Source organism: Jaculus jaculus, chromosome 16, assembly GCF_020740685.1.
Source record: "Jaculus jaculus isolate mJacJac1 chromosome 16, mJacJac1.mat.Y.cur, whole genome shotgun sequence".
Classification (NCBI taxonomy): domain Eukaryota; kingdom Metazoa; phylum Chordata; class Mammalia; order Rodentia; family Dipodidae; genus Jaculus; species Jaculus jaculus.
Genome location: NC_059117.1, coordinates 41,546,815 through 41,562,416, shown reverse-complemented (window position 1 = coordinate 41,562,416; position 15,602 = coordinate 41,546,815). Strand labels below are relative to the sequence as shown.

The window sequence follows — 15,602 nt, the reverse complement described above, 5'->3', positions numbered from 1 at the left end:
TTTTAGAGCTATTTTTTATCAAAAGGAAATAGGTATAAATAAGACCGCCCAGATAAGCATAGATTAGGAGGGAAGCCGAGACTCAGAGGGAGTCCATCCTCTAACACACACCCTTCTGTAACACAGAAAGTCTTATGTTTTCTACAAGGACTAAGAGCCCAGAGAGCCTGCAGACTGATAACTGGAGTCTCAGATATCTTTCTTTTTCTTTTCTCTCTTCTGTTTTTGTGGTTGCAATAAAAAAAAAAATGTTCCTACAGACATATAGCAGAAATATAGTAGTTTAAAAAAATTTAACTTAGCTTCAGCTATGTTTTAGGAACCCTGCTGATAATCTAGTGTGAATAAAAGAACACTCCTGTCCTGAGCAAATCCATCACCTATGAAGGGAAAGAGACAGGGCATAGAAGTCTGTGTGTAATGAAGACATCACACACTCTTTCACCCTCCAAAGATGCCACCTTACACTCTGAGGTTCCAGGTCCCAGCTTTCTGAAGAGGAACTGCACCAGGAGGAGAGGCCAATCCTACCCTGCATGTGCATTTGGTAACACACTTGTACATGTGTGTGTGTTAAGTGGGAATATATCAATAAAGTCCAAGAAGATATGAAACAACTCCCTACATTCACAGCTTACTGTGAGATGAGAACTGAAATGAAGATTCTCTTTGGATGGGACCATGCTACAGAAATATAACACACTGGACTAATGTTTAAAATGAGGCTAAAAATTTAGAATTTTTAAAAATAATTTCCCAGTATGTCAGGTTTAGAGAAGCACGCAATAGGCTGTACTGATGGCTTTGAATGAGGAAGCGATGGCATGAAAAGGGAAGGGCAATGTGAGGGTGGGGGAGGCCCTGGGACCTTGGGCAGGGAACTTGGAGCTTCCAGAATCAAAGGAGCCCTTCTTCCTCTTGTTGTTCTACACTGAGCTGCTTTTGGAAAAGGTAAAGCTAGAGCCAGAATTTAGCCAAACTTTTTCTGATTCTGAAGATTTTTCTGAGACCAAAAGTTGGTATCATTGAAGTTTCTCTCCAGAATTTCTAGTTTCATCTACTTCTTATTTTGAGCTCAATAAACACAGATAAGCTCTAAAGTCATCAACAAGTGGATCTTAACAATCACTGTTAGATAAGCTTTTCACTGGAAATACTGAAAGTAGTTTTCTGTGTGGCTTTTATTGCCTTTGGGATAGTTCTTTTTGCAATAAATTAATTTTTATTTTTAAAGGATAAGGTGGTATCGTGACAATACAGTAAACAGTTTTCCCATGACTTGCAGCATAAAGTTAAAACAGGCGTTTATTTTTTTCTTTTTTTGTCTACATTGAGTTGAACACTTTTGATAAAGTGCACTGTTGTCCTCTGGTTTCTAAGCCAACACTGGCAGACATTGAATACTCCCTTTCTTTCAAAGGAAAAGAAAGGAAGGAAGAAAGGAAGGAAGGAAACAGGCAAGCAAACCTTGGTCATCCTGGCTTAAACGTGAAAATGAAACAAGATGGCTTCAGAGAGCAAGTGGCAAGGCCCGGCCCTTGTCGCCCAGGAGCTCTCTGTTCACTTACTCAATGTTTCTTGCTCAAAACCCACTCCTGTGCTTTTGCATATGAAAAATGAGGCTGTAAAAGTGTCAGCCTGCTTTTGTCAGGAATAGCTAGTAAAAAATAATTGGAGGCCACTTAATACGCACGATGCACAACAGTCACAAGATAATTAGTCCATGCATCCTTAATATGTTGCTCCTGAGTTCCCTCATGCCAGGAAGAATTCTGATGTGCAGAGAAATTATAAGACAGCTTATTAAATAGAGAAGCTGTAACAGAATTCAGCTTTCCAAGCCCACTCCCAGCAGCTTGCAGACCTCATCCCACACCCTGCCCTCAAAACATGCAGGACTCTAGGCAGCAGCTGTTTGAATAAACCAATCGACTTTCCCCCCAACCTGAGTCCATGGGATTTTACCTTCCTCCAAAGAGCTGGCCTTATAATGTCAAACAAATGACTAGAACAACCACGCGCAGCTCTGGACACCGGTGAGTAAAGTATACTCAAGGCTGCATCTCCCTGGAGGGCACTGTCCCACTGACTACTGTGATTGACAAGGGGCAGCATGGAGACGGGCTCAAGTATTTTTTAGTTGTGAGGTCATTTTCCGTAATTGCTTGACTTGAAACCTTACTTTGTCAATCAGACGATCCTCTGCACCTATAAATGTATCCCCACCCCCAGTGGTGGGGTATTGACGGAGAACTGAGTAAATGGTGAAGCTCCCCCACCCCAGGCTTTTTTTTCTTGTCATATAATTGTTGTCAAAAAGATTCACTACAATGTCTGGGGGTGAGGGAACTCCATGGCATTTTGTGTTCAGTAAAAATGTCTCAAACCATTTTTCAAACATTTTGAGGTTTGGCACAAACCTGAAATCCATCTTGCCAGGCACTTTTCCCCCTTTAATTTTTAAACCCATGTGTCTTTCAAGGGAAATTTAATCCGTATGTTTCTGATTCATTTACACTTAACTCATCAAAATGGTGCTTTGTAAGAGCTATTTGATGTACAAGGAGTCTTATGGATTTCTCTCTTTTTATAAGTCTGAAAAGCTTTCTTTCTGAGAAGAAGAAAATGGTATTTTACCAGCTGTAAGCCAAATGATTGGAGTTGTACTAAGAATCAACACAGAATTTAGGAGGCAAGAAAATAGCAGACACAGTGACATAAATAACTGGTCTCACATGCAGGCAGCCTCCTCCATCTAGGAAGAGCTCGCAGACAACCCTTCCCTAAAGAGGCCCCATCCTGAAGACCTAAGAACAGAGAAACCTAAGGCAGGAAAGAGCTCAGATCCTTTTACAAAATAATCCCCTGATTCCAGAGATACAAAGGCCATTGAGTATCCTACACCAGAATTAATGGAAAGAAAACCTGTTGCATTTCACTAGATAAAAGTGTTGCCTAGGGAATGAAATAATCACCAAACACCAGATCTAGGAAAGGCTAACTGATATTTCTGGTCCAGCAATGGTTGAATTGTGTTGTATAGACCTCTGAGTAGGGCGGGTTAAGTTATAGGAGGCAAAGACCGACTGGAGCTGTTTGCCACACTGGAGGAACTTCCACATAGAAGGGTTCTAAAGCACTCTGAGGGTAAGCTCAGTTTGAAGATAGATGCTTTAACATTATAAGAGACATGGAGGTACAGGCAAGGAAGCTTAGCACTAGGACACAAGTGGGCATCAAACCCCAAGTCTCCTGTCTCTTGCCCTGCACGACAGTGACCTTTTTACCAGTGCCTTCAAAGTCTGGGTGCAATCCAACAAATAGAAATTAGTGAAAGCATTTTAATCTGATATTAACAGCCTTTTAAAAAATATGAATATTAAAGGCTACCCTGAGACTGCATAGTGAATTCCAGGCCAGCCTGGGCTACAGCGAGACCCTACCTCAAAAGCGGGGGGGCTGGAGAGATGGCTTAGCAGTTAAGACACTTGCCTGCAAAGCCCAAGGACGCAGGTTGATTCTCCAGTACCCATGTAAGCCAGATGCACAAGGTGGCACATGCGTCTGGAGTTTGTTTGCAGTGGCTGAAGGCCCTAGTGAGCCCATTCCCTCTCCATATCTGTCTCTGTCTCTATCTTTCTGTCTCAATTAGAAAAATAAATAACAATATTTAAAAAAATGAATAGAGGCTGGAGAGATGGCTTAGCAGTTAAAGTGCTTGCCTGCAAAGCCTAAAATTTCATGTTCAACTCTTCAGGTCCACATAAGCCAGAAGCACAGGGGAATGCAAGCACACAGGGTAACACACGTGCACAAGATGATGCATGTGACCAGAGTTGACTGCAGTGGCTGGAGGCCTTGGTATACCAATTCTCTCTCTCTCTCTCTCTTGCTCACTCCTTCTTGCTAATAAAAAAAAAATGAATAAATGTTACCTGTGAAACATTATGTACAGTAAAGTTTGGGTATTATTTCATAAAATGCACACATATATGTATTAATATAGTCATTCATTGCTGCTATAGGAATTGATTCCAGACACAACTCCAAACCCAGATCCACAGTTGTTCAAGTCCCTCAACAAAATGGTAGAATGCTTTTCTATTACCTACTCATCTCTCATTTTAAACATAAAGATAAAAGTACTGGGCTGGAGAGATTGCTCAGTGGTTAAGCGCTTGCCTGTGAAGCCTAAGGACCCCAGTTCAAGGCTCAATTCCCCAGGACACGTTAGCCTGATGCACAAGGGGGCGCACATGCCTGGAGTTCATTTGCAGTGGCTGGAGGCCCTGGTAGGCCCATTCTCTCTCTCTGTCGTTCTTAAATAAATAAATAAAAATAAACCAAAAAAAATAAATATAAACATATTGCCTAGCAAATAAAATAATTAACAGGCACCAATTATTTTCAAGACCAGGGTGTTTGAATGTGCGGACACAGCACCCCAGACACAACGTGCAGCTGTATACACACACCCACAAACACATACGGGAATAGCAGCTTGTGATGGAAAATACATTTCTCATTGCTACTGCTCATATTTTAAAAAGTTCCAAACCCACTTTGTCACAGATAAAACACATTCTTCTTTTTGATAGTTTAGGCAGTAACACTTTCGACTGGCTTCCTGACCCTTTCCACCTGAGTAGGCCATTCTACAGAACACAGGCCTAGTCCATCAAAGAAGGCTCCATCAGAGTTTGGGGGAAATAGGAAAAGAACAGAGTTGGATAGTGCCGAGAAGGCAGGGACCCTTTGCTAGTTAACAGAAGGAAGGGTCATGCTCATCTGACTAGGATTTACAAACTGCAATAAGCATGACTAGTCATGTGTATATTCTAAACACTTAACCATCATTAATTAGCTAGAGACAGCTTGTTGAGGTCAAGAGACACAGTAGTAGTTCATCTCCCACCATGGAGCTGTGGAGACTCTTAGGAAGCTGAATTGCAGGAGGCCAAAACATGGCTCTGGCAGGATGAATTGGGCTAACTGGCCATATAGCATCACATCTTACAATAAAGCATCATGAAAAACGCACTGTCAGGAAACAAAAAGATATCTGGGCTGGAGAAATGGCTTAGTGATAAAGGCACTTGCCTACAAAGCCAAAGGACCCAGGATCAATTCCCCAGGACCCATGTTAGCCAGATGTACAAGGGGTTATACCTGTCTGGAGTTTGTTTGCAGTGGCTAGAGGCCCTGGCGCACCCATTCTCTCTCTCTCTCTCTTTCTCTCTCTCTCTCCCTCTCCCTCTCCCCCTTTCTCTGTCAAATAAGCAAATAAAAATAAAATTAAAGAAGAAAAATGCACTGTCAGGTGTCCGAGGCTGCAGGCATTCCCTGTGCCTAACAATTGAAAGCTGCCTTTAAGAGAAAGGATGAAAGTTATTAACACAATTACAAATTGCCCTTTGCTCTGTTTTTTTCAAAACCAATTCTCTGTGATCACAAAGTGCAGGAGTCTCTTTGGGATTATGCTAATCCCAAAGCAAAGTGGGGCTGCATGGGATTGTAGTGGAAAGAAAGAGGGAGGAAACAGTGTGACTGGGAGCCTGGAGGTCTCATCCTGCAGGTGGGTGGGCGCTGGTCCAAGGGCAGCTTCCAGGACACATCAGACATGCACTCTGCGTGTTGAAGCTCACGTGGGTGAGAGGGGAGAGAGAGTGGTGGCAAACAGAGATGGCCTCAGGTTGCCAGTTTATCCCATCTCCTTTATGGCCCATGAATTCTGGGCTAAGAGACACTGCATTTTATCTAATAACTAGACCCCAGGGAGATTATGACTGGGGGCATAAAACAAGTCAGCCCGTCTGCCTCTCCATGGCTCCTTCAACACTGGAGGAGTCTGCATAGCCAAGTGTGTGATTAACTCCCAGCTTCAAGAAGCCTAGCTCTCCCCTAAACTGTGAGGATGGTGATCAGCCCTCTGGGTCCAAGCACATCTCTGTCTTTCTTTGTTCCCTCTTTACACCTTCACACCCAGAAGCCAAGATATATCAGAGGACTGAGCATCATTCGCTTGGCACAGGTAGCAGATGGCCCGGCAGGGCAGAGGCATGCTTCTCTCTGCTTTAAATATGGGTCCTGGCCTTGCTGAAAAATGGCTTTATGACCTCTTTACATTTTGTGGAGCCACGATTTGTGAATCTGTAAAATGAGAAGGTTGGACTGAACAACCTCTAAGGCTCCTGCTTTATCATTACATTTGGAACAATAAGATTATTTCTCTACTGCAAAGGAAGTTACAGATGGTGAGGGTGAAATCTAAATAAAATGATGTTCCTTGTGACCCAGACTCTGGAGCTTCCTCTTTGCCCTTGACGGAAGGAAGTGGCAGAAAGCAGCTATGTACCTAGCAAGATCAGGATTCAGAAAGTTCATCTGGCTAGAGGACAGCAGATTCCCATCCACATGAGAGTGGTTGCTGGTTGAGAGCAAAATTGGAGGGGACATGCAAGGCGAGAGCAATTTACATCTACATTAGTACTCAATGGGTTTATTTTAATTGCTGCTATTATGATTAATTCCAGAAGAATTAAATGGGGTCAGCTCTTTCTTGCACTGTTGTTGAGCTGACTGAAGTATTATGAAAAGTAAGAAGGCCAGGAAGAAGTAGATGGAAAAGAAAACTCACTTTGTACCATGGGAAAGAAAGAAGGACGAGAGGGAGGAAATAAATTCAATTGAAAGGGGTGGGCATAAAAATCAAAGGTTCTTTTCATGCTGGAGAAGTGGTTTAGGGATTAAGGCACTTACCTACAAAGTCTAAGAACTGAGGTTCAATTCCTCAGAACCCACACAAGACAGAGGCACATTATGGCACATGTATCTGAAGTTTGCTTGCAGTGGCTAGAGGCCCTGGAGTGTCCATTCTCTCTCTTTCTTTCTCTCCCTCTCTCTCACTCTCATAAATAAATAAAATAAAAACCTTTAAAAAAAGGTCCTTCCTGATACAGAAACAAACCACTTTAAAGTAAAATCTTAAATCTCATATTCTTACCAGTGAAAAGATGGTGACCCAGCCTGAAGTGAGTGGAATGATTTTTCTCTTCACTCCCCTAACTGCTTGCAGCCTCACTTGTATTCTATGACTCAGTTTACCTTTCTGGAAAGGAACACAAACTGACAGATGTTTCTCTTGACATATTATTATTAATGTCCAAGCCATATCAGACAGACTTCCAAAAAAATATCCAACTGCTTTCTTCTTGAATAACTTGACATTTCTCAAGCACTTTCTATTCTCATTGCATTACACTCACCTACAGATTTCATTTCATAAGAGAAGTAACCAAAGTGAACAAAACATCAATGAATTGTCAAAAATCCTTGAGTTAGCCAACAGCAAAGCCAGACTTGGAACAGGGATCTGTGAGACTCGAACATCACTCACAGGGTGTACCCACATTGGGGCATCTTAGTGATGAACAGTAAGACCACCTTTGCCAAACAACTTGTTTCTCAGACTTTCAGCAGTGATGCAGGTCTGGTGGAGGATACAGGGTCAGAGCCAAATGGGCAGACCCAACAGGTGGCAAGTGGACCAGTAGGCCCTAGGCCTTGTTAGCACATGGATTCAACCCAACATAATTCTAGTTCTTTAAAGATACTTGATTGAAAAAAAAATAAAAAAGTTTTACAAGTTTCAGTAACCCACAGTGGACACGGCAGATTACACAACCCAGATTCTTGGTCCCATTTTCCTGAACTGAATGCATATGTTAAATGATGCCCTGACATTTATATTTTATTTATTTGTTTATTTATTTATTTATTTATTTATTTATTTATTTATTTATTTATTTATCAGAGAAAGAGGGAGAGAGAGAAAAAGAGAGAGGGAGAGAGAGAATGGAGAATGAGGACATCAGGGCCTCCAGCCACTGCAAATGAACTCCAGACATGTGTGCCCCCTTGTGCATCTGGCTAATGTGGGTCCTGGGGAATTTAACCCTGGTCCTTTGGCTTTGCAGGCAAATGTCTTAACCACTAAGCAATACCTCCAGCCATTTTTTTTTTTTTTTTTACTTTGGCATTCATTTGAAGCTATGTTATTACTACTTTTTCTAGGCTTTGATTTTTGTGACACTTCCAGTTATATTTCAGCCATCTAGATGGGAAGGCAAAGAATGACGAGGTAGAGCTGAGTTGAGGTTATCACATGAGAAAGGAAGGTGGCTAGATGGGTCATGGCTATTGTAGTAAGTACTTTCCTACTCTTCATGATGAGAGTAAACTATTGATTATTTCTTCTTGTGGGCAGCAATGCCCCATCAGTCATTAACTATGCTCTCCTGTCCCTGTATGTACAGGCAGAGAAGACATATGGCCTTGTCATCACGTATTTGTGTGCTCTGTGGTGGACTTGGGAGTGCTAAGTCGAATCAATTTCAGTTGTCAAAGGTGTAACTCTTCAAGGAACCACTTTGGTTGCAAGCAAACTTCACAAAGCACATGCCTCTCAAAGCAATACTCTAACAGCAAACAAATGTCAACCAGAGCAGCAAAGTCTACAAGAAAATTGCAAACTAAAATTTGGACCACAGAATCCATATTTGCCAATGCCTCTTGTTTCCTTCCTTCTTGTGGCTGTTCTCCTGCCCTGGGACTGCCCAGTCAGGGAGCTGCACATGCATCTTTCTGTAATCTGAGGCAAAGAGAGTTCCTTTTAATGCTCAGAGGCCCCTGAGAACCAAACAAGAACAGAAGAAAAACCCATGATTTCACCCCTGACTGCTTTAGCTGTAATTGTGTCTTAAAGTACAATGCCAGGTTTGCTCACCCTGTTTTCTCCCTATGTTCTTCAAAACAAGGCTTGTTCTCCAGACAACACTATTTTCTGTCACAATGTTGACCTGATATTTACATAATTTTATTTAGTAGTGCTGGGAGTCCAGGCCCAGGGTTTGTGTCTGCTACATAAGCATTGTACCAGTGAGCTGCATGTATAGTCCCTGGGTAAAAGCTCTCCAAGTTTTTACCATGCAGCTTGAGACACTACAAGGCCCTTTTCCAGGACCTAGCATCTCAGAATGAGACCCTGGAGACGCCTCGCATCACGTAATTCCACCATGTTTGCCATCATAGCAGCTTTCCACTTGCCATTTTTTAAGTCTCTTCAGTCTCCAGAGATGCCATTATTACCACAAGGAAAGGTATGTGCAAGGAACCAGAAAAATGAAAAGGTGGCCTCACCCAGCTGCAATTCTGCATCTCATACAGGTGTTATTGCAAATGTCAACATTTAGTTGAGCTGGAAGAAAAGTGAATCCACTTCTCATGGCTGAACTCATTTCATTGTCCATTCTCAAGGCCTCGGCTGTTCATGAATGAGAAGGGCAGAGGTCCTTTTCCAAACTGCAACACCCTGCCTCACCACCTCCATTCAGGTCACAGACACTTTACAGCTTCTGTGGATACTGGTCTTTGTCTCACTTTAGCCAAAATCGACCCTAAGCTCTGTATCTGAGCCCTGATGGGATCTCAGAATTGGCTGATTTATGAAATAAAAGGAAGGAAGGTATCACAGAAGAGTGGCTGGAGGAAGGAAAGGTCTGAGCGGTTCTGGGGACAAGAACCAGCTTCCAGTCTGGGAGGCAGTACCTGCAGCTGTGACTGATGCCAGAAGGGTTCTCCTTGACAACAGTAGCTGACATTTCTTCACTGTCACCTCATGGTCGGCCAAGGGCCTCTTCCACAACTCCACAAGATAGATTTGATTCTCTTCCTTGTACAGAGATGAAGAACATTATAGCATATAACATTATAGGTTTGGTGGCTTTCCACACAATAGTAAGGAAAAGAGTGTTTGGATCCCGGGCCCTTTTAATCTCAAAGATCACACTGCTTCTCCGATCAGAAGTCGCCACCTCCCTGATGCTATCCCCTTTCTTCTTGTCATAGTGGAGTGCAAAAGTGCTTAACTATAGACTGTGGCATCTCTCTGCTCCCTGGCCAGCAGATAGAGGAAGAGATCTGTGCCCTTTCAGAGGTGTCACCAAAGGCCTTGACCCCTCCTTACCTGCTAAGTTAAAAGCATAGCCCAGAGTGGCCTGTGAAAAGAAAAACAGTCACTGAAGCATCCCCCTGAAGAAAGTGAAACAAGTTTAATGCCACCAGCATTTCCCTGCTGGATGTCTGGTGACTGTCAGGCACAACTCTGAGGCCCCTTCTCTCAAAAGGTTGCCATGTAATATTGACGGTGCATGTTTGTCAGGAATGGTCATTGTTGCAGTCAGGTTCACATTGCTGGCAGAAAACACTGGACCAAGAGAAGCTTGTTTGGCTTATAGACTCGAGGGGAAGCTCCAAGATGGCAGGGAATAACAATGGCATGAGCAGACAGTGGACATCACTCCCTGGCCCACATCAGGTGGACAACAGGAACAGAAGAGTGCGCCAAACATTGGCAAGCAGAAGCTGGCTATAACACCCATAAGCCCATCCCCAATAATACACTGCTTCCAAGAGGTGTTAATTCCCAAATCTCCATCAGCTGAGGACCTAGCATTCAGAACACTCAAGTTTATGGGGGCCACCTGAATCAAACTATCACAGTCATTGAGCCCTATAGTTCACTAGCAAGTCTGAACCTCTACTTTCTTAAAACTATTTTTTTTAATTTTATTTATTTATTTGAGAGTGACAGACGCAGAGAGAAAGACAGATAGAGGGAGAGAGAGAGAGAGAATGGGCACACCAGGGCCTCCAGCCTCTGCAAACGAACTCCAGACGCATGCGCCCCCTTGTGCATCTGGCTAACGTGGGACCTGGGGAACCGAGCCTCGAACCGGGGTCCATAGGCTTCACAGGCGAGTGCTTAACCACTAAGCCATCTCTCCAGCCCTCTACTTTCTTACAGATGAAAACCATAGACGCCCAAGCAAGTACTGACCAACCCAGTCTGGGAAGAGCTGTACACAGTCATGGAGAATATTAGTGGCCAAGTCCAACTACAGCTCTGTAAGCTAGCCTTCCAGGATGTTACCATTGGGGGGGAGCTAGGCAAAGGAACAGGAGATCTGTCAAACTATTCCTTCAACTCATGAGAACTCACAATTAACTGAATAAAGTTTTCAATTATAAAGCATCAATCAAAACAAAAATCCCAAACAAAACAAAGCAGCATTCAAACAGTGGTGTTGCTGGTTTGTGCCCCTCAGGTCACTGATGAGTACCTGTGATGAAACAAGGTGACAGAAATTTAACATTTGAGGCTGGAGAGATGGCTTAGCAGTTAAGATACGTGTTTGCAAAGCCTAAAGACCCAGGTTTGATTCTCCAGGTACCACGTAAGGCAGGTGCACATGGTGGCGCATGCATCTGGAGTTCGTTTGCAGTAGCTGAAGGCCCTGGTGCATCCATTCTCTTTTTCTCTCTCTCTCTGATGAACAGATAAAAATAAATCTTAAAACAAAGAAATGTAGCAGCTGGCACAGAGGGCACAGCAGGGCAGGCTTGCGCCCCTCACCTCTCTGTGAGCCGCAAGCAGGGCATTTCTGATTATGGGTTAGCAGCTCACAGCCAAGTCAACTTGAAGTGTAATACGCTAAAAAAAGCAATCATGCCTTCTCTATTCCTGAAGAGTCCGAACACACACTTGGCACTCACCAAGTTGTGCACAGTGACTAATCACCATCACTCAGGTTTCAGTTCAGCTCAGGGAAGCTCTCCCTGTGGATAAGCAGTTATAGTCCTTCCCAGAACACTGAGGCTAAGCCCACAAATACACAGGCACAAGCTTTACCACAGGGTGCTACCCCAGAGAAAAACATGTCCTGTATAAAAGACTGCCACCTTGGAATTTGGCTGAAGAATGGAAGTATTGTCTGGGAAAATTATCTAACAAGTACGTGCAGTTTTGCCTTTCATGATTCTCAAAAGGTTTAGCCTTAAATCACACTTAAAAACTTGACACTCCTTCAGGCATGGGGATATAGCTCAGTCATAGAGCACTTGCCCAGCATGCATATGTCTCCAGCACTGAAACAAAGAAACAAATAAATAAACAACAAGAAAAAACATAAGCTGAAACTTGAACTTAGGTGACAACTATAGAAACTCATCCAGGTGTAGGGCAGCCCTCATAGGAATCAGTTCACTAGAATACGACTGTGTTCCACGTGAGTGACCAAAGCCCGCGTAGCACCTACACTCGGAGCTCCATTCTGTGACTGTTCAGCAGGTTTGCTGGACAGGTAACATCTTCCTCATTTTATGCCATTCTTTACACATAAACACCTAGGTAATTAAGTCACCTTGAGGACTACTCACAGGAAATGTTTGAAAACTTACAGATTCTACTACATAAGGAATCGTCATACCAAACACAAGCAATAAAGAAAACAACTTTCCAAGTAGGAAAAGATAGGTAGCCTTCTCCATTCATTCCTTTGGGAGCACCAATTCGTGTTGAGTTTAAAATGAATCTTTCTCAGAAGAGCTATGCCTAATCACCTTTAGTCCCACACATGCGTGCACACACATGTGTGTGCGTGTGCGCATGTGTGCGTGTGTGCGTGTGTGTGTGTGTGTGTAGACACATACCTTTTGAAAGAAGGGATTTCAGAGATCGTGCAAGACTGGTTCCGCGCATGAGAGAATGGCTCAGTGCTCACCTCGCCATCTGTCTCACTTTACATTGCAGCTTGGTGGGCTCATGTTGGCTAAGTTTGGGGTCACTGCTCTGACCTCTTACTCCCCACCGCAAAATACTCCCCTCCACACACACTCTCTTTCCACCTCTGGTGAAAAAGGAAGAAAGGAGAGAAGATCCGTGTACACTCATCATTACATCCATGCAAACATGCACCGCTAAGGCGCCCGAGCACTGTGGGGTGTGCTCCCGGCCTCCGTGGGCATCCACCTGTCTGCTGACCAAGGCTGCGGTAGCAGGAGGCGGGGCGGCAGTCCTGGGTCAGGGCTTGAGCTTTTCTTCTATGGGGCTTGGGTTTGTAACTGAACTCCTGGATTGCTCCAAAAAGCACTGAGCCCAGGCAGTACAGCCCAGTACTAAATGTGCTTCATGAAACGGAAATGTGGTGATAATTTTCTAAACATGAAAGTCTTTCTCTCAGTCTCTTTCTCTCGCTGAGTACATAAGACCCCTAAAGCATTCAGAACACAGTCATTTATCCCTCACCCTCTACTTAGTGCCGTCCTTTTCTCTCCAACAGAAGCTAAGACAAATACATCAAGCTTTTTGAAAATCTCTCCCCCACCAGGCTCAGCGTACAATGTTAAAGTTAATTCAAGGACATAAAAGACTGGGACGGCACCAGATCAAGTCCATTGCCACGTGGAGGAACAGAAAGTTAAATTTCTCAAGCAAATGCACGCTTACGCCTCACTCTAGTTGAAACAGTAGGTGAGAGACAGGACTATTTTTGAGTTCCATGTTTTACTTTAAAAACCTAGTCCATAAATTCTCAAATGGAATAGCACAAGCTCAAACTCTTCATCCTCGGCCCAACACATCAAATAGTTTTCCAGTCATTTACAATTCACCAGCTACACTCAGAATGCCCCCTCACCACCCACCCACCATCACTTCGACCTTTTATGAAAAGACCGCCGCTTTGAGCAGAGAGAGAGAGAGAGAGAGAGAGAGAGAGAGAGAGAATATCCTGCTGGAGGAAAATAATACACAGCTGTGATAATATCACGTTTAAAAAAATACTATAATATAGTTTTACTTTTAATAATAAAAGATAAAAAAGAGGTGTCTGTGAATAATTAGAGATTGCAGTCTGAAGCCAGTTACAGTCGCTGCAACTGATAATAAACTGAAAACCCCTTGAGAACAGGTAAATGCTTTGCAACCCTGACCCCCAGCTCTCACGTTACTTAACTACCCTGCGGTTCTTGCATTACATCACCATCCCAGCGATTGGTCCCTGCACTTTAACTCTCTCCCTGTCTCCTCCGATTAGGAGCGACACCGACCCGCCACAGCAAAGAAACTTTGCTGGCAGTTAGCTCTCTTGCTTCGCGTTTTATTTGTGGCCCGTCTGCTCCTGTGGCTCTGGTTAGCTTGACTGAGTTGTTGTTTGTTGTTTCGGGTGTTTGTTTTGTTTTTGCCCAGCCGGATCTCAACTCATTCAGGTCTCTGCACTAGGACAAAAACTCTGATCAAAGTGAAAGAAATGCCTCTTCGGGACAAGAGGAGGAGCGGAGGGGCTGGGGAAAGAAGAGAAGGAAGAGGAGAAACAAAGACGAGCTGATAGAAGAGGGAGAAAACGAAGAGGAGGAGGAGAGGATGAAAACTCAAGAGCAGAAAGTAACAGGGACCAAAAATTGTCTAAAATCAAGAAAAATAAATAAAATTGCAAACAAACCTCATGGACATCACTGAGGCTGAATTCCCTCCTGAGGTGCAGAACATGAGCGCTGTGGAATGAGTGTGTGTAGAATTTGAGCCAACGCTTAACTAGCTTGAGTGAGTCATATCCTTCCCATTTGATTCCAGGCCAAGCGATGATGTAATGCGCTGGCCCTTCTTTAGCGCCTTGCTCTGGCTCTCTCCCTCCAGCTCGGCTGCTCGCTCACTCTCTTTCTCCTGGGCTCGCCCTCCTCCCCCTTCTCCTTTTCAGCTCAGTGCTGGTGAAGTCACCATTTAAATCTGGCAGAACTGAAGCAAAAACTTCAATGTAACCAAAACAGCCCCAGGCCCAGTTCCAGGCTCAGGGAGCCTTGGCAGTGCAATTGCCCTTAGAAACCGGGTAAACAGAGGAGGAAACAGTGCTGCCTCGGGATGGCCCTGCAGCTGCCATCGGAGTTCAGAAAGGGACCCAGGGGTCCGGCAGCCTGGGGCTGAATGGTTCTGATAGGGAAATAACAACAACAAACAAACAAACAAAAAAATTGAAGCTGGTTTTAAAAACTGCCCAGCGTTTGCAGCCGGGGAAGTAACAGGAGGATGCAGGCAGAGATGGGGAAGCAGGAGTGAGCGAAAGAAGTTTGGAAGCATCAGGAGCGAAAAGGCAACTTCAGTTACCAAGTCCGCGGGCTTCAGCTCAGAACCAGGTGACAAGGTTTCCATTGCTCAGGGCCCTTTTTCCTGGAGCTGGATGGGATTTTCTGTTGCAGGGTTGCCAACCACCTCCCTTCTAGAGAACTCTCCCATCTGACCTCCCTGTCAGCAAGGGCAAAGCTACTTCTGGTCCAAACACGCGCTCGTGTCTGGAGCCATCAAGCAGTGTGAAATCACAGTCACGTCTCTGTTGGCCCTTGCCGGTGGCTGTGTGACGTGCCGAAGCCACAGGACCTGTCTGCGGATCGCAGCCTGGCTTTCCTAGACCAGCGCTCCACTCTCGGGTGAACTGTCCTTAAGGGAGAAAAAGTAAGGTGTCTCCCCACTCTTCACAGCAAAAGCTGGGCTTCCCCTTCCTCAACATGATGTGCGGACATGGGACATGCTGGTTGGGGTGGGGCTGTCTCTGTGTTTAAAGAGGGTGCGCAGAGAACAAATAGTGTATGTGTCTCTCTTTTTCTAATTACACAGTGAAGGAAAACTGTCTGGGAGTGGTGGAGGAGTCAAAGATGATCCTTCACAAATGACAATAAAGCCCTTTTAATTGGTAAATTCTGCTCCTCAACTT

General features: G+C 44.1%; 1 protein-coding gene across 2 annotated transcripts in view; it reads right to left on the bottom strand.

The window, feature by feature from the left end:
• The window catches only part of Creb5 (cAMP responsive element binding protein 5), a 430,087-nt gene that overhangs the window by 135,903 nt on the left and 278,582 nt on the right, over window positions 1–15,602 (bottom strand). The window contains exon 1 of one of the 2 annotated variants that reach the window (XM_004652775.3): window positions 14,340–14,419. The exons of the other annotated variant lie outside the window; for it this stretch is intronic. Within the exon in view, the coding sequence (XP_004652832.1) occupies window positions 14,340–14,386 (47 nt within the window). The 5' untranslated portion in view covers window positions 14,387–14,419. Of the gene's footprint in view, window positions 1–14,339; window positions 14,420–15,602 lie in introns of those variants that run through there. 2 annotated transcript variants of the gene reach the window in all.